The 18,335-nt window shown below is 50.7% G+C and overlaps 1 protein-coding gene across 2 annotated transcripts in view; it reads left to right on the top strand.

Moving 5' to 3' along the window:
- Positions 1–18,335, top strand: part of TGS1 (trimethylguanosine synthase 1) — a 116,176-nt gene that overhangs the window by 12,559 nt on the left and 85,282 nt on the right. The window contains exons 4-5 of one of the 2 annotated variants that reach the window (XM_075353263.1): positions 1,339–1,508; positions 4,784–5,561. In XM_075353263.1, coding sequence (XP_075209378.1) covers positions 1,339–1,508; positions 4,784–5,561 — 948 coding nt within the window. The remainder of the gene's footprint in view (positions 1–1,338; positions 1,509–4,783; positions 5,562–18,335) is intronic. The other variant, XM_075353264.1, reaches the window with a different exon arrangement.

Here is an 18,335-nt window from a genome sequence, read left to right as displayed (position 1 = left end):
TGTTGAAATCAGTTTGTCTAACATCCCAGGTTATTATTATTATTTATTATTATAGCGCCATTTATTCCATGGTGCTTTACAAGTGAAAGAGGGTATACTTACAACAATCATTAACAGTACAAAACAGACTGGTATAGGAGGAGAGGGGACCCTGCCCACGAGGGCTCACAGTCTACAGGTTTTGCTTTTCCCCTTTCTAATGTTCTATTGAATATTACATTGAAACTTACCATTATGATCGCTGGTGCCCAAGTGCTCCCGGAACTGTAGATCTGAAATTGTATCCGGTCTATTTGACAGGACCAGATCTAGCAAATTATCTCCCCTGGTCGGTTCATCTACCATCTGAGAGAGGAAAGTGTCTTGTATTGTAGACAAGAATTTACAGCCTTTAGCAGAACCAGAAGATTCTATGTCCCACTGAATGTCTGGATAATTAAAATCCCCCATAATAAGGACCTGATTATTAGCTGCCTTTTTTATTTGTTGCAGAGTTTCCTCCTCTACCTGTTCAGGTATGTTAGGAGGCTTATAGCAAACTCCAACTAGCAGCTTTTCAATATTGCCCTCACTGTGTACATTTACCCATACTGACTACATTGTCACAACTCCCCCCTACATGGTCATTGAGCATAGGTTTTAAGTTAGATTTAACAAATATACACACTCCTCCACCTTTTTTGTCTTTCCTGTCCTTTCTGAATGTAGTATAACCCTGTATGTTTGTCACCCAGTCATGGCTCTCATCCAGCTAGGTTTCCGTAATGCCCACCACATCATATTCCATGGTTGACATAAGAGTCTCCAATTCTTTAATTTTGTTTGCAAGATTTCTTACATTTGCCAGTAGATATTTAATACTATTAATACCTTTATTACTCCTAGCCTCCCTACTTTCCTTGCATGTCCCATCCCCCCCAATCCTCCATTCACACCTACTGCCTCTATCTGCTCGAACTATACCCTTATTGTCGTCTAAAGCCACTATGGTTAAATGTCTATAGCGAAATCTAAAACACATAATTACATCTAAACTACGGTATTTTAGTTTGTAAACTTTTGGGTCATAGTCGTAAAAAAAAAAAAAATGCACCAAAACTGTATAAAAAGCAACAAGAATAGTGTTTGTGTGTCTTCACGTGGGTCCGTGTGATGGTTTCGAGATATCTTGTCCCATATTTTGCTGACACGTTACTGGTTTTGATGCAGAGTTCACCTTTTGCAATGTAGGGAATAAAATCAGTGTGGGCTTTGTTAACTTCATTATACTTTGGTAAACTCATGGTAGTAATCAGCTGGAAATAAACTGGTCCATGTAAAGTTTTGTGTTGTTTTCAGCAGATTGTGAAGATGATGATGATGATGAAGAAGAGGAGGAAGAGTTGGAGGTGTCCAATGTCTCTGATCTTCCTGTTAAGGAAGCAGAACTGGACTCGGAGTCTGAGCTGATGCTGCAGATGGGACTCCCGGTAAAGTTTGGTGGATCATCGTTTGAGAAGAACTTTGTGGTAAGACTTTGGTTGGTACTGATGTCTGTTTAGGGTATGTTCAGTCTCAGCTGCTGAAGAAACTGTCATATATACTTGTTTGTGTGCGATGTTTCTGTAGCATGTGTGTGAATTTCTAAAAGCTCCATTTAAAGGGAACCTGTCACCAGATTTGGTAACTATAAGCTGCGGCCACCACCAGTAATCTCTTATATACAGCATTCTAACATGCTATATATAAGAGCCCAGGCCGCTGTGTAGAAGGTAAAAATCACTTTATAATACTTAACTAAACAGTCGCTACAGTGGAGTTGGGTCATATGGGCATCTCTGTTCTCCGGTGCCGGCGCCTCCTCTTTCGGCCATCTTTGTTGTCCTCTTTCTGAAGCCGGGGTGCATGAAGCGTCCTACGTCATCCACACTGGCCGCCATTGAGATCCTGCGCAGGCACACTTTAATCTGCCCTGGGCAGGGAAGAGCAAAGTATTGTAGTGGGCATGCGCGGGACTGGCGAGTGTGTATGACGTAGCCGCGTCATGCACCCAGGCTTCAGAAAGAGGATGAAGATGGCTGATAGAGAAGGCGCTGGCACCGGAGAACGGAGACACCCATATGATCCAACTCCACTGCAGCGACCATTTAGGTAAGTATTATAAAGTGCTTTTTACATTCTACACAGCGGCCTGGGCTCTTATATGCAGCATGTTGCTGTATATAACAGTCCACTGGGGGTAGCCGCAGGTTATAGGCCCAAATCTAGTGACAGGTTCGGTTAAAGGTATGTCATAAATCTACCACGTGGGAATTTCACCTAAGGAATACTGTCATCTTGTGAACTGCAGGAAGGCCGCTGTCCAATTAGTCACATTCAGTGAGGCTGAAACGCATGTAACGTCTCAGAGATTAGACTGCCCCTCCTCCTCTCTACATAGACTCTCATCAGCACCAGCCGCCATCTCCATCTCAGTAATGGGAAAGTCTTCACCGAATATAGATTTCACCTCAGAATTGAGAATTTTGATAATGACTGATCAATTCTGGCAGAGAAAGAAGCAGATTTGTCTGATAAGAAATATTACAAAGTTGCTTATGTTCATGTGTATTTTAACTTATGAAATAAAATTTCAAACAGTTACTATTTAAGGGAACCTATCATGTCAAAAAAGGCTATTAACCTGCAGGTATGGGGTTAATCTGCAGGTTAAGAGCATTCGATATCTGCTGGCCACAGCTCTGAACGCCCAGCTACAAGGAGGAAATTAACTTTATACCTCCTGGCAGCCTTAAACTTCCACTCATAGAGGAGCGGCTGGTGCGTCTTCAGTCACCCCTCAGTACATCGTGAGTGACAGCTGTAACCGCGCCCTGCCACTGACTGTCAGCTGGCTCTGTACTGATGTTATGTTGATCCTGCTATCAGTCAATGCTGGGATGGGGCTACAGCCGTCACTCACTATGTACTTAGTGACTTTGTGACTGAAAGCCTCAGGCTGCCAGGAGATATAAAGTTGATTTCCTCCCAGTAGCCCGGCTTTCAGTGCAGTGGCCAGGCAGCTTTAGAACATTATTAACCTGCAGGTTAACTCCATAGCTGCAGGTTAATATAATTTTTTTGACAAGACAGATTCCCTTTAAGGTTATTTAATACAAAACAATAATAATAATAATTATCCAGAAAAGATAAAGACCTAAGTGAATAAATAATGCAGTGCAATTAAGCCATAGATAGAATCCAAAGAAATGATCCATTTTCTCATTAGAAAAGCGCCTGGTAAATTAGGTTGTGCATAGATAGGCCACACAGATGTAAAATGCACTCGCTCGTTGGCACATCCACAGTGCATTCTTGAATGCTTTTTCCCCCTGACGGATTGATCTGGATTCTGAGGTATGCGGAGGTACAGAATGGTCCCATAGATTTCTACAGCTGTGATTAAAGTGGATTTCTGTTTTCAGAAAACCTCTGTTCCCTAGACAAAATGTGCTCTACCAACCTATCCAGGATCCAGCGCGGAGTCTCAGCCGATGCTTCTGGTGTCTGATTGTCAGCAGTGGTTAAGCCGCTCAGCTTACTGTTTGTCTGCAGCGCTTCTATCACGTCAGACACAGAGACGTGCAGAGACTCAACCCTGAACCCGAAGAGACTCAACCCTGAACTCGATGAGGGTGAGTAAAGCCCATTGTTTAACACTAGAAGTCCCAGAGAGGGGTCATTGGAACCCAATGGAGCTCGAAATTCCTGGGGCTTCTAGTGTTAAAGGAAAAAAATAATTCCCTTACAGCTGAAGGGATTCTTAAATTGGAAGTTGACTAATATATGTATTTTTATAGAGATATGTGTGCATCCTGTGACTAATCAACAATTAGACCTTGAAGCAAACCTACAAAAAAAAATAGTAAAGTTACTTAAGTATTAAAAATATAATTCTGTAAAACCCTCTCCAGCTGTCTCTCTGAGACGCCCTACTGACCACTGGTCCTTCTGGACATCTAGTTGTCATATATTCTGGCACCTCCTACATCCGTTCTTGGCCGCCATGTCTAGTTCTTTACTGCAGATCTTGGCATTACATTGAGGCTATGTGTACACGTGGTGGTTTTTTTTTAGCATTTTTCCTTATTTGAATCAATGACACGCTGCTTCTATTTTCCTTGCAGATTTTGTTGCTGAAAAAAGGAGCAGCGTGTCAATTGTTTCTGCGTTTTCTATAATCCACTGCAGAGCTTTATCACCACAGGAGATCATATCGCAGCACTGACACTTCGCCTCAGACACTATGCATACAGTATGGTGTGTGAGGCTCTGTGTAGCTCAGTAACCTGGGGTCATCATGGTGACGACTCAGGGTTACCATGTCAGCGATTAGGTCCCTGTGATGACATTATAGGGACCCGATCGCCAGGAAGAGGTAAGCGATCCCTCTCCTTGCTTCCTGAATTCTGCGATCGCAGCATTCAGGGGGTTAAACTGTCGGGAGCGGCACGGGCACTGCTCTGGGCAGTGAGAGCCGGGTCCCGGCTGTAGCATCAGCTGGAGACCCGGCGGCGATCCTGGGGGTACAGCGCACGAACACCACAATCGCCATGACTAAAAAGATGGGAAAAACACACATGAAAAAAACACAATAAAAATGCATTTTGTTTTTTGCTATCTTTTTCTTGCGAAAACATGCTTTTTTAATATGCAGAAAAGAAGCGCATAAAAAAGCAACTTGTGCACATAGTCTGATACATGTTCTATGGCTTGTCATTATTTTCACTTTTATTAGTGATTTTCTTTTGTTTATTGTTTTCAGCCTTTGGAAACTCGTGTGAAGCAACATAAAATTCCTAAGAAAAAGAAGAAAAAGACAAAATGTTCCAATGACATAAAAGAAAGCATAAAGGAAGCTGTGGATGACATTGCTGAGGTCTGTGATGATGAGAATGGTCCCACCAGCGCTGAGCAGCCTGATGATGAAGGCTGTCCTGGTGAGGAGGCCGCTGATCTGAATACGACCTCCACAGCCGCGAGCTCGCAGGAGAGCTGGGACCGGTACTGGCATCAGTATGGGCAGGGCGTGCTGTGGCAGGGCTGGATCACAAAGCACAAAGACATGGACATATCGGGTGAAGATTGCAGCACTGAGCCATGGAGCTGCCCCACCACCAAAGAGGCATGGGCCGAGCATTACAATGAGGCCTACTGGCGCTGTTATGAGCAGTTTCAGTACTGGGCACAACAGGGCTGGACGTTTGATGAGCTCGGTGATAGTGAAGGTAAAGGCTCAGCCGTGGCACAAGCTGCTGCGAGCGTCCAGCTCACAGACCTTACCCCGCACATACCCCCGACTGCTGCACAGAGTATTGATTGTCTCACTGACTGCGTAAATGGTCTGAAGAACATAAATCTTGATATAAAGGAAATGGAGGCAGACAGTAAACCTTTAAGTGTTATTTACGACAGTCATCAGATGCAGAACCCAGAGAGCCTTGAAGCTCAATGCCCTTGTGATCCGGATCACCGTGAACCCGCGGATGTCGGCTCTGCAGACAGGCATGCATCATCTGGACACACTGATACCAGCCGGCCAGGTCTGTAGAATTAGCACCTATCGATTCTACTAATAGCTAATTTATTGCCGATATAGAGCAGGAAATGGCCACAGCTGAGTTTTCATTAAAGCCATTTATAATTGGGAGGAAAGTGTCTTGTGATTAATGCTGGGCAGGTTTCTTTCTCCTCCTTCCCACATTCCGACCATTTGTTTGAGTGCACACTTTCATGGGTTGTGAATTCTATAAGTTTTGTTAATCTTTTTTTTTTCTTTGCTCTCCTTTTCTATCATTCCAGTGATTGCCACCACTCAGTCAGTGATGGCACTTGCTCACCATCTCTGCCTATTGTGGCTTTTCTGTGCATGTCTGCGCTCCCGTCTTCCCATCTCTTTCCTAGCGTATGTGATATGTGTAATGGATTATATGACGTGCAGAGATGATATGACAGGCGGACTGAACGCTGACACCAATAGATCCACATCACTGTTTCTCCACTGCTGGTCTAATATATATATATACATATATATATATATATATATATATTATATGGATGGATGGATGACTATCCAAAGTAAAAGGCATGTCTGAGAGTTTAAGAAATTAAAGAGAACCTGTCATTATATTCATATTGTCCGAAGCACCAGCACGTCCATATACTGGGTTTCTTTATCGTTCCTATGGGAGACCCAGACCATGGGTGTATAGCTACTGCCCCCGGAGGACACACAAAGTTACTACACTCAAAACGTGTAGCTCCTCCCTCCTAGCATATACACCCCCTGCTAGCCAGTCCTAGCCAGTTCAATGCTTTGTGTTTCAGGAGGATCACACACACATGCATCTCTGATTTTGATTTTTGATTTTTCCTTCTGGATCAAAGATTTCGAAGAAAAGCGGGTCCAGCTGGACTCCCGGCATGTCCCTTCTCACCCCACTGTGTCGGCGGTGCTGTTAAGGTTGATTTTCCAAGGCTGGAGCCTTCTCATGCCGCGCTCCTTCACCATCCCATGCTGGGGCTCTGGCTTGAAGTGGGAGCCAACACGGTTCTCACTGCTTTGCAGAAGACCGGTCTCCATCCGCAGCCCTTTTGCAGGATCCTGCTGGACGGAGCTATCACCCCCCAGGAACCTGGCAACCTGCGTCTCACAAGCTAAGTATATGAGACGTTATTACCACAGAAAGTGGTCTTTCCAGAGGTCCTTTATGTTTATTATTGGGGGAGTGTGTTTTATGTTTGGTGTTAACGTTTCCGGCCGGTTCTCCAGTTTTCACTGGAGAAGCGCGCCGATGGTGCCTGCACGCCGGCCGCATGTTTTACTCTAGGCCCCGGCTTCGCCTGAGGCCTAGTTTCGGTTTCCACTGTCTCTGCATGTCAGTCAGGCAGAGGGACAGTGTGGCTCCGCCCAGCGGCTGTGCAGCACAAGGGAAGGGACACTCCTCACTGAGGAAGGATTCCCTCCCCTGGCTACCTCATTTGCCGCTCTCAGAGTAGGCCCCGCCCCCTCTCCTCGCTCCGGTCGGCATTTTCTCAGCGTTCTCTGTGCCTGCATAGGCACAGAGATTCCACGCTGTGACAGGTGGGGGCCTGGGCTGAGGGATAGAGGGCACAGACATGTCTGTTTAAACGATCTGCAGCCACGACCTCCGGTTTGTGCAGCTGCTTATTTTATCCGTTTAAATTGCTGGGGGCCATTCTAGACAGAGCCCCCACCTCTGCAGCATGTCTCACAGAGCGAGGCTGCAGGCTGTTTTTATTATCCACTGCAGGTAGTCTCGTACGGCTGTACCGAGCTCATAACCACTGTGGCCCCTCAGCTTGGAGGCTCATTAATGGTCCCTCCAGCTGCTCCGGTTTCGGTGGCTGACCCCTGGGGGAATCCTATTTCCAGGGGTCGGCTGTCCCGGCATCTGCTGAGCATGCAGCCCCCTTCTCAGGGCGTTTTCTGCTTCAGCTCGCTCAGCAAAGCTCACAAGGGACTCTCCTGGGCCCAGACCCCGTCCTCCTGACAGGGAGACGCAGGGTCCCCTGTCCTCCCCGTCCCGCAGCTCCGATTACGAGCTGACTCACTGGACGAGGAGGATGTCTCTACCAGGGGCTCGGACGCTACTTTATGTACATTGATCCGTCCGTAGGTGACGCAGATGCGAATGATTGGATTGCGTCCATTATACTTGTACTGGACCTCCATCCGCCTGTATCAGGGGAGTATTCCCCGCTGGCAGAAAGGCATCAGTATACCTTTAACAGGACGAGGAGTGAGTTCCTTAACCACTCCAGTTTTCAGCCCGCTGCGTCCAAGCCCACAGCCTGTCCTGCAGACCCCACAGAGGGGTTCTGCTGCCTGTTTCCCCCTCCCATCAGAGGTGGTCAAGGAGTGTACTCATTTGCCAAGGGTGGCCACTCCGGTGTCTAGACTTTCAGCCCGGATAGTTGTATCAGTGGCTGACGGCACTATAAGGATCCCACGGTACATTAATTTTGTACTGGACCTCAATCCGCCGGAGTTACCTTACCTAGGAGAACACAACGTGTGTTCCTTAACCACTCCAGTTTTCAGGCCCCTGTGACCAAGCCCAGGGTCCGCTCTGACAGTCGCTTCCCATGAAGCGTGATTCTGAGGACTGTGTTTCCCCTGTCCACCAATGGTGGTCAAGACGTGGGCTCATTCACCTCAGGTGGCTCAGCCCGGACCGTTATGTCAGTGGCTGATGGCTCCTCACTTAAGGTTTTGCGGTCCGCCCGGTTGTCCTTTTGGCCAAGTCGGTATGGGGGCGGCAGGAGCTTCGTTCTCCTCAGCTTTACAGCAGTGCGGTTTTTTTGTACCTTCTCTGCTTCTCTGGAGGAGATGCATTCCCTCACAGGGACTCTATGCCCGAAACGGTTGCCTGAACTTCCAGACTTCAGTCTTTTCATCCTATGCCAGGTCTGCCATGCTGGACACCGCACGGCGGTGGTCTTGGCTACTTTCCTCGCTATCCGCAGGCTCCTGTGGCTTCGGAAATGGAAGGCAGATGCCTCTATAGAGGTTCCTTGCTGGGCTCCCCTTTGGTGGGACCAGTTTCTTCGGAACCAACTGGATGAAATTAAGGAAGCTCTTGGCGGGGAGTGTTCTTCCTTGCCACAAACCTAAACCAGGGAACCTGTCCAGGGCAGGAATCAGTTGAGGTTTCGGTGGTTTCCGTTCCTCCATCTGATCGTCCTCTAGCTCGGCCTAGGTTCATAGAACCAAATGGCTCGAAGCTGCGTCTTCAGAAGACCGCAGGAGATGCTGCCACTGAGTCAGCTTCCTCCGAGCTATCTAGCCACGCCAACAACCTCCTTGGTCGGTGGCAGGCTCTCTCCACTTGGCGACGTATGGTTCTAACACGTCTCCGTTCAGTGGGGGCGGGATTATATCTCCCATGGCTACAGGATGGAATTCTGTCCACCCGCCAAACAGATTTTTTCTGTCAACTCCTCCCGGCTCCAAGGCCGCCGCCTTCTCACAGGCCGTGGCATTTCTTGCAGGCCAATGGAGTAATTGTACCGGTTCCCGACTGGGAACGGTTCTGAGATTTTTGCTTAAATCTATTCCTAGTCCCCGAAGAGGGCGGTGCCTTCCGACCTGGATCTTTAGCTTTTCAAGCATAGTCAGGTGTGGCGTTTTCACATGGAGTCTCGGTCTTGTTCCGTGTGTTTTTCACCGGATCAATCAAGAACCCAAGGAGATTCCCTAGCAGCCATCGGCATCAGAGATGCCTATCTGCAGGGGTCAATCGCAGTTTCACACCAGCGTTGACTACGTTTTGACAATCGGAGTGGTCCAATTCGTGGCTCTTCCCTTGGGGTTAGCCACGGCCCCTCGAGTATTCTCATTGGGGCAGCTGTGATTAGGGTCCTGCACCCCTAGGGATTGGCAGTAATCTTTTGCCCTGGACGGCCTTCTTGTCGGGGCTTCATCCAGTGCTGACTCTTAGCAGAGTGCTTTGCTCACTCTCGCCACTCTAACCTATTCGGGTGGCTTGTCTTTCTGCCCAAGTCCACTCTGACTTCGAACCAGAGGTTCTCAGGGACGCAATTCGAGACTCTGTCGGCACTTGTGAAGCTGCTCTTAGTCGATCAGTAGTCCCTCCGCTGGCGGTCGACGTCGTTCTATCAGACACCATATACAGGTGCTGGTCAGACGGTGGCGTCAATGGAAGCGATTCCTTGCCCAGTTTCTCCTGCGTCCTCTGAGACTGGATGTTTTCCGCTGTACAAGCGAACTCCCTCCTCCCACGGGGTGGTGGCTTCGCCACTGACCAGAGGCTCGTTTCAGTGGTGGCTTCGGCCACTCTGTCTCAGGGGCGCTCCTTCCTGGCCCCGTCCCGGGTGATCCTCACCAGGATGCTAGCCTATCCGCCTTGGGAGCAGTATATCTCCACCGTGGAGCGCAGGGCGCTTGGACTCTGTCCGAATCAGCCCTCTGGATCAATGTGCTGGAAATCAGAGCTGTATTTCTAGCTCTCTAAGCCTTCACCATCTGTTGGCGGCTAGGCACATTCGAGTCCAGTCGGACAACGTGACAGCGTTTTCCTACATCAGCTTCCAGGGCGGGACACTCAGCCGCCTGGCAATCTTGGCGGCTCAACATTCTTCAGTGGACAAGGGACTCCTAGTCCACCGTATCCGCAGCCCACATCCTAGATGTGAAAACTGCGAGGCAGACTATTTCAGCTGTCCAACCGTGGTCCACAATCCTCAGGTTTTGCGGTAGACACACTGGTTCATGTTTGATCCCAGCTTCGTCTCTTTACGTATTTCACCCTCTACCTCTTGTCCAGAGTCCTGCGCAAGATCAGTAAAGGGGGCCGTCGGGTCATTCTCATACTCCAGACTGACCCAGGCAGGCTTGGTACTCTGACCTGCTCCTTCTGTCCGTTGGGTTGCCATGGCATCTTCCGGACCGTCCAGACCTTTTCTCAAAAGGTCCGTTTTTTCCGTCAGAATTCTGGATTCTCAGATTGACGGCGTAGCTCTTGAGTCCTGGATCTTGGCGACTTCTGGTATCCTTCCTGAAGTCATCTCCGCTATGACTCGAGCTCCAAAGTGTCCTTTGACCTTTTTGGCCTTGCCGACCCTCCTGTCCCTTCCACAGTCCGGTCTACAGCTAGGACTATCCCTCATTAAGGGACAGGTCTCGGCTCTGTCAGTATGTGCCAGCGGCGTATCGTCCGGCTGGCTCCGGTGCGCTCCTTTAAGGGCGCATCTCACATCATTCCGCCTTTCCGGCGGCCTATGGAGCCCTGGGACCTTAATCCGGTCCTCCCGGTTCCCGGAAACCCCCCTTTGCGCCTCTTGGGGAGGTTTCTTTGTTTCATCTTTCACAGAAAGTAGTCTTTCTAGTGGCTATAATTTCCCGCCAGAGAGTTCTGGCTGCACTCTCTCGGAGTCACCCCCTTTCTTTGTCGCTCCATGGGAGACCCAGACAATTGGGGTGTATAGGCTATGCCTCCGGAGGCCGCACAAAGTATTACACTAAAAGTGTAAAGCCCCTCCCCTTCTGCCTATACACCCCCCGTGCTCCCACGGGCTCCTCAGTTTTTTGCTTTGTGCGAAGGAGGCAGACATGCACGCATAGCTCCACAGCTTAGTCAGCAGCAGCTGCTGACTATGTCGGATGGAAGAAAAGAGGGCCCTTAAAGGGCCCCCAGCATGCTCCCTTCTCACCCCACTCTTGTCGGCGGTGTTGTTAAGGTTGAGGTATCCATTGCGGGTACGGAGGCTGGAGCCCACATGCTGCTTTCCTTCCCCATCCCCCTTAGGGCTCTGGGTGAAGTGGGATCCTATCGGTCTCCAGGCACTGAGACCGTGCTCCATCCACAGCTCCTGAGGACTCTGCTGGATAGGAGCCGAGTATCGTTCAGGGACATGGCCCTGCTACTTGGAGGTACTCTGTGTCCCCGTGGGGACCGCGCACAGCAACACTCCAGCATTGCTGGGTGTGCTAGTGCACCGGGGACCGTGGCACCGACCGCGTTGGTGCCATTACACACTGCAGCGTCGCTGAGTGTGTGAGTGTAGGGGGACTGCCGCGCTGACCGCCGCTGCCATTGCTATCACTGCGGCGCGGCTGGGACTGTTAGTGCGCCGGGGACTTCCGCGCCGACCGCGCTTATACGGCGGCCGCGCTTATAACTCGAGTCCCCGGCTTTTGCGGCCTAGTCTCGTTTTTCTTCCCGCCCCCAGCCCTGCCAGTCAGGGGAAGGGCGGGACGCTGTACAGCACAGCAGCACTGAGGGCTGGAGCATGCTTTGCATACTCCACCCCCCTCACTGTGCACAGTGGGGCACCAGTTCCCGCACTTTCTGGGTCCCGCCCACGGCTCCCTCCTCTCCTCAGGACGCCGGCAGCCATTCCTCAGCTCCTCTGACGCTGCAGAGGAGAGACAAGCGCTGGGGGACTCAGGCAGGGATTCTGGTGGCCACACAACCGCTTTAAGCGGGCGGTAAGCAGCACCTGAGGTGCTGGCCCCACTTGTGCAGTAGTGTAATTATAGATTATATATTTATAGGCTATACTTTACACTGTGTGGTGCACGGTTGATTCTGGCTATATACCCTATTGTGTTGCTCAGGAGAGTCAACAGCATGGCGCCCACAAGAAGCAGGGGTGCCAAAACACAGGCTTACTATGCTGCCTGCGCCGCATGTACGGCTTCACTACCGGCAGGCTCCACTGACCCTCATTGTGTGCACTGCTCGGCCCCCGTGGCACTTACTCAGCCGGAGCCTCTGCTAAGGGGGGCCCAGGGGGAACCACCTGCTAACACTGTACAGGTGACAGGGACAGAGTTTACAGTTTTTACTGAAAGGCTTTCTGAGACTATGGCTAAGATACTAGAAGCTTTGCAGTCCAGACCGGTATCTCAGACCAGGGACACTGTGGAATCATTGCCACCTGGTTCCCCTCACTCGGAACAACCATCTCCTCCCGGGGTGTCTCATAGATCCCAGGGTGAGGTCTCTGACACGGACCCCAGCCCCAGACCGCTTAAGCGAGCTCGCTTGGAAATTCCCTCGACATCATCACATTGGTCAGGGTCTCAGCGGGAGGACTCTCTGTATAGTGAAGCGGAGGTAGCTGATCAGGATTCTGATCCTGAGGCTGCGCTCAACCTTGATACTCCAGATGGGGACGCCATAGTGAATGATCTTATCGCGTCCATAAATCAAATGTTGGATATTTCTCACTCAGCTCCTCCAGTTGAGGAGTCAGCTTCTCAGCAGGAGAAATTCCGTTTCAGGTTCCCCAAGCGTACAACGAGTATGTTTCTGGACCACTCTGACTTCAGAGAGGCAGTCCAGAAACACCGGGCTTGTCCAGATAAGCGTTTTTCTAAGCGCCTTAAGGATACACGTTATCCCTTCCCCCCTGACGTGGTCAAGGGCTGGACTCAGTGTCCCAAGGTGGACCCTCCAATCTCCAGACTGGCGGCTAGATCCATAGTTGCAGTTGAAGATGGGGCTTCGCTCAAGGATGCCACTGACAGACAGATGGAGCTCTGGTTGAAATCCATCTATGAAGCTATCGGCGCGTCTTTTGCTCCAGCATTCGCAGCCGTATGGGCGCTCCAAGCTATTGCAGCGGGTCAAGCGCAAATTGACGCACTTACACGTACGTCTGTGCCGCAAGTGGCATCCATAACTTCTCAAACGTCGGCATTTGCGTCCTACGCTATTAATGCTGTCCTGGACTGTGCGAGCCGTACGGCGTTGCAGCCGACAATTCGGTGGCAATACGCAGGGCCTTGTGGCTACGGGAATGGAAGGCAGATTCGGCTTCCAAAAAGTGCTTAACCGGTTTGCCATTTTCTGGCGACCGTTTGTTTGGTGAGAGGCTGGATGAAATCGTCAAACAATCCAAGGGAAAGGAAACATCCTTACCCCAGGCCAAACCAAGATTACCCCAACAGAGGAGGGGACAGTCGAGGTTTCGGTCCTTTCGGGGCGCGGGCAGGTCCCAATTCTCCTCGCCCAAAAGGCCTCAGAAGGATCAGAGGAACTCCGATCCATGGCGGTCTAAGGCACACCCTAAAAAGACCGCCGGAGGTGCCGCTACCAAGGTGGCTTCCTCATGACTTACGGCCCCCTCACACCGCATCCTCGGTCGGTGGCAGGCTCTCCCGCTTTTCCGACATTTGGCTGCCACAGGTAAAAGACCGTTGGGTGAGAGACATTCTGTCTCACGGTTACAGGATAGAGTTCAACTCTCGTCCTCCGACTCGATTTTTCAGAACATCTCCGCCTCCCGAGCGAGCCGATGCTCTTCTGCAGGCGCTGGGCACTCTGAAGACAGAAGGAGTGGTGGTCCCTGTTCCTCTTCAGCAACAAGGTCACGGTTTTTACTCCAACCTGTTTGTGGTCCCAAAGAAGGACGGATCTTTCCGTCCTGTCCTGGACCTAAAACTGCTCAACAAACACGTAAAGGCCAGGCGGTTCCGGATGGAATCCCTCCGCTCCGTCATCGCCTCAATGTCCCAAGGAGATTTCCTTGCATCGATCGATATCAAAGATGCTTATCTCCACGTACCGATTGCTCCAGAGCATCAGCGCTTCCTGCGCTTCGCCATAGGAGACTAACACCTGCAGTTCGTGGCACTGCCGTTCGGCCTGGCGACAGCCCCACGGGTTTTCACCAAGGTCATGGCTGCAGTAGTTGCGGTCCTCCACTCTCAGGGTCACTCGGTGATCCCTTACTTAGACGATCTGCTGGTCAAGGCTCCCTCTCAAGAGGCATGCCAGCACAGCCTCACCGCTACTCTGGAGACTCTCCAGAATTTCGGGTGGATCATCAATTTGCCAAAGTCAAATCTGACACCGGCCCAATCGCTGACATATCTTGGCATGGAGTTTCATACCCTCTCAGCGATAGTGAAGCTTCCGCTGAACAAGCAGCGTTCACTAGAGACGGGGGTGCAATCTCTCCTTCAAGGCTAGTCACACCCCTTGAGGCGCCTCATGCACTTCCTGGGGAAGATGGTGGCAGCAATGGAGGCAGTCCCTTTCGCGCAGTTTCACCTGCGTCCTCTTCAATGGGACATCCTACGCAAATGGGACAGGAAGCCGACGTCCCTCGACAGGAACGTCTCCCTCTCTCAGGCAACCAAAGCTTCCCTTCGGTGGTGGCTTCTTCCCACTTCATTATCGAAGGGGAAATCCTTCCTACCCCCATCCTGGGCGGTGGTCACGACAGACGCGAGTCTGTCAGGGTGGGGAGCAGTCTTTCTCCACCACAGGGCTCAGGGTACGTGGACTCGGCAGGAGTCCTCACTTCAGATCAATGTTCTGGAGATCAGGGCAGTGTATCTAGCCCTAAAAGCGTTCCAGCAATGGCTGGAAGGCAAGCAGATCCGAATTCAGTCGGACAACTCCGCAGCGGTGGCTTACATCAACCACCAAGGAGGAACACGCAGTCGGCAAGCCTTCCAGGAAGTCCGGCGGATTTTGATGTGGGTGGAAGCCACGGCCTCCACCATCTCCGCAGTTCACATCCCGGGCGTGGAAAACTGGGAAGCAGATTTTCTCAGTCGCCAGGGCATGGACGCAGGGGAATGGTCCCTTCACCCGGACGTGTTTCAGGAGATCTGTTGCCGCTGGGGGATGCCGGACGTCGACCTAATGGCGTCCCGGCACAACAACAAGGTCACGGCATTCATGGCACGTTCTCACGATCACAGAGCTCTGGCGGCAGACGCCTTAGTTCAGGATTGGTCGCAGTTTCAACTCCCTTATGTGTTTCCTCCGCTGGCACTGTTGCCCAGAGTGTTACGCAAGATCAGGGCCGACTGCCGCCGCGCCATCCTCGTCGCTCCAGACTGGCCGAGGAGGTCGTGGTACCCGGATCTGTGGCATCTCACGGTCGGCCAACCGTGGGCACTACCAGACCGACCAGACTTGCTGTCTCAAGGGCCGTTTTTCCATCTGAATTCTGCGGCCCTCAACCTGACTGTGTGGCCATTGAGTCCTGGATCTTAGCGTCTTCAGGATTATCTCAAGAGGTCATTGCCACTATGAGATAGGCTAGGAAACCAACGTCCGCCAAGATCTACCACAGGACGTGGAAAATATTCCTGTCATGGTGCTCTGATCAGGGTTTTTCTCCCTGGCCATTTGCCTTGCCCACCTTTCTGTCCTTTCTTCAGTCTGGATTGGAAAAGGGTTTGTCGCTTGGCTCCCTTAAGGGACAAGTCTCTGCGCTCTCTGTGTTTTTTCAGAAGCGCTTGGCCAGACTTCCACAGGTACGCACGTTCCTGCAGGGGGTTTGTCACATCGTCCCTCCTTACAAGCGGCCGTTAGAACCCTGGGATCTGAACAGGGTGCTGATGGTTCTTCAGAAACCACCGTTCGAGCCACTGAGGGATATCTCTCTCTCACGCCTTTCGCAGAAAGTGGTTTTCCTAGTAGCAGTCACTTCACTTCGGAGAGTGTCTGAGCTAGCAGCAATGTCATGCAAAGCCCCTTTCCTGGTGTTTCACCAGGACAAGGTGGTTCTGCGTCCGGTTCCGGAATTTCTACCTAAGGTGGTATCCCCGTTTCTTCTCAATCAGGATATCTCCTTACCCTCTTTTTGCCCTCATCCAATTCACCAATGTGAAAAGGATTTGCACTTGTTGGATCTGGTGAGAGCTCTCAGACTCTACATTTCTCGGACGGCGCCCCTGCGCCGCTCGGATGCACTCTTTGTCCTTGTCGCTGGCCAGCGTAAAGGGTCACAGGCTTCCAAATCAACCCTGGCTCGGTGGATCAAGGAACCAATTATCGAAGCTTACCGTTCTGCTGGGCTTCCGGTTCCCTCAGGGCTGAAGGCCCATTCTACCAGAGCCGTGGGTGCGTCCTGGGCTTTGAGGCACCAGGCTACGGCTCAGCAGGTGTGTCAGGCGGCTACCTGGTCGAGCCTGCACACTTTCACGAAACACTATCAGGTGCATACCTACGCTTCGGCGGATGCCAGCCTAGGTAGGCGAGTCCTTCAGGCGGCGGTTGCCCACCTGTAGGAAGGAGCCGTTACGGCTCTATTATGAGGTATTATTTACCCACCCAGGGACTGCTTTTGGACGTCCCAATTGTCTGGGTCTCCCATGGAGCGACAAAGAAGAAGGGAATTTTGTTTACTTACCGTAAATTCCTTTTCTTCTAGCTCCAATTGGGAGACCCAGCACCCGCCCCTGTTTTTTTGTGTACACATGTTGTTCATGTTCAATGGTTTCAGTTCTCCGATATTCCTTCGGATTGAATTTACTTTAAACCAGTTTATAATTTGTTTTTCCTCCTTCTTGCTTTTGCACCAAAACTGAGGAGCCCGTGGGAGCACGGGGGGTGTATAGGCAGAAGGGGAGGGGCTTTACACTTGTAGTGTAATACTTTGTGCGGCCTCCGGAGGCATAGCCTATACACCCCAATTGTCTGGGTCTCCCAATTGGAGCTAGAAGAAAAGGAATTTACGGTAAGTAAACAAAATTCCCTTCTTTTTGGTCTTTTGCATCAAGACAAGGTGGTCTCCGTCCGACTCCGGACTTTTTTCCCTAAGGTGGTTACTGCTTCCACCTTATCCGGGGCAATTTTCCTGCCTTCCTTTTGTCCGGCTCCTGTTCATCGCTTGAGGAAGCGTTGCATATCCTGGATCTGGTGCGGCCGCTCCGGATCTATGTGTCTCGCACCGCCGTTATTAGGCGGTGCACCTCTCTCTGGTGCTGACTGCTAGTCAGCGTAGCGGTCTCTCGGCATCTAAGCCGACCCTGGTTCGTTGGCTTAGGTCGGCCATTTCCGAGACCTACAAGTGTACTCAAGTGCCTTCCCCGCCGGGGATCAGAGCACATTTGATCAGACCTGTCGGCGCCTTTTTGGGCTTTCAGGCACCAGGCTACGGCTCAGTAGGTCTGTCAGACTGCAGCTCGAATTAGTCTGCATACTTTTTCGAAGCACTACCCAAGGCATGCTCATGCTTTGGCAGACGCGGGCTTGGGCAGACGCATCTTTCCGGCGTCTGTCGCCCATTTGTGAAGTTAGGTTTTGCCTGCTTCTCAGTTGTCTGTTTATTCCCACCCATGGACTGCTTTTGAACGTCCCATGGTCTGGGTCTCCCATAGGAACGATAAAGAAAAAGAGAATTTTGTTACTTACCGTAAATTCTTTTTCTTATAGTTCCGTCATGGGAGACCCAGCACCCTCCCTATTGCCTGTTGGCAGGTTTCTTGTTCCGTGTGTCTTCACCGGCTGTTATTGTTGTAGACAGAGGTTCCGGTTCTTCCGGATTTTACTCTCTCTTCTTGTGGGTGGATTTCCTCCTTCAGCTTTTGCACTAAACTGGCTAGGACTGGCTAGCAGGGGGTGTATATGCTAGGAGGGAGGAGCTACACGTTTTGAGTGTAGTAACTTTGTGTGTCCTCCGGGGGCAGTAGCTATACACCCATGGTCTGGGTCTCCCATGACGGAACTATAAGAAAAAGAATTTACGGTAAGTAACAAAATTCTCTTTTTTGAAGGGGGGGGATCTTACTGACAGATTCACTTTAACCCCTTTATCACTAATTATGTACTAGTATGTCATTGGTCGTATCCCTTTGACGAGTGTGCAGTAATCTCCACACATGTTTGCTGATATGATCAGCTGACGGGCAGCTAAGGCTGCTTTCATACATCAGTTTTTTGCCATCAGGCACGATCTGGCGAAAAAACTGATGCCACTGATCCGGGGAAAAAATGGATCCGTCGCATCAGTTTTTTCCATGTGTTCCTTCCATTTTTTTGACGGATCCGTTGTTGGATTCAATTCAGTGATACTGAGCATGC

Source organism: Anomaloglossus baeobatrachus, chromosome 6 (assembly GCF_048569485.1).
Source record: "Anomaloglossus baeobatrachus isolate aAnoBae1 chromosome 6, aAnoBae1.hap1, whole genome shotgun sequence".
Classification (NCBI taxonomy): Eukaryota; Metazoa; Chordata; class Amphibia; order Anura; family Aromobatidae; genus Anomaloglossus; species Anomaloglossus baeobatrachus.
Note: the sequence above shows the minus strand (reverse complement) of the source record. Positions and strands in the feature narration are given on the sequence as shown.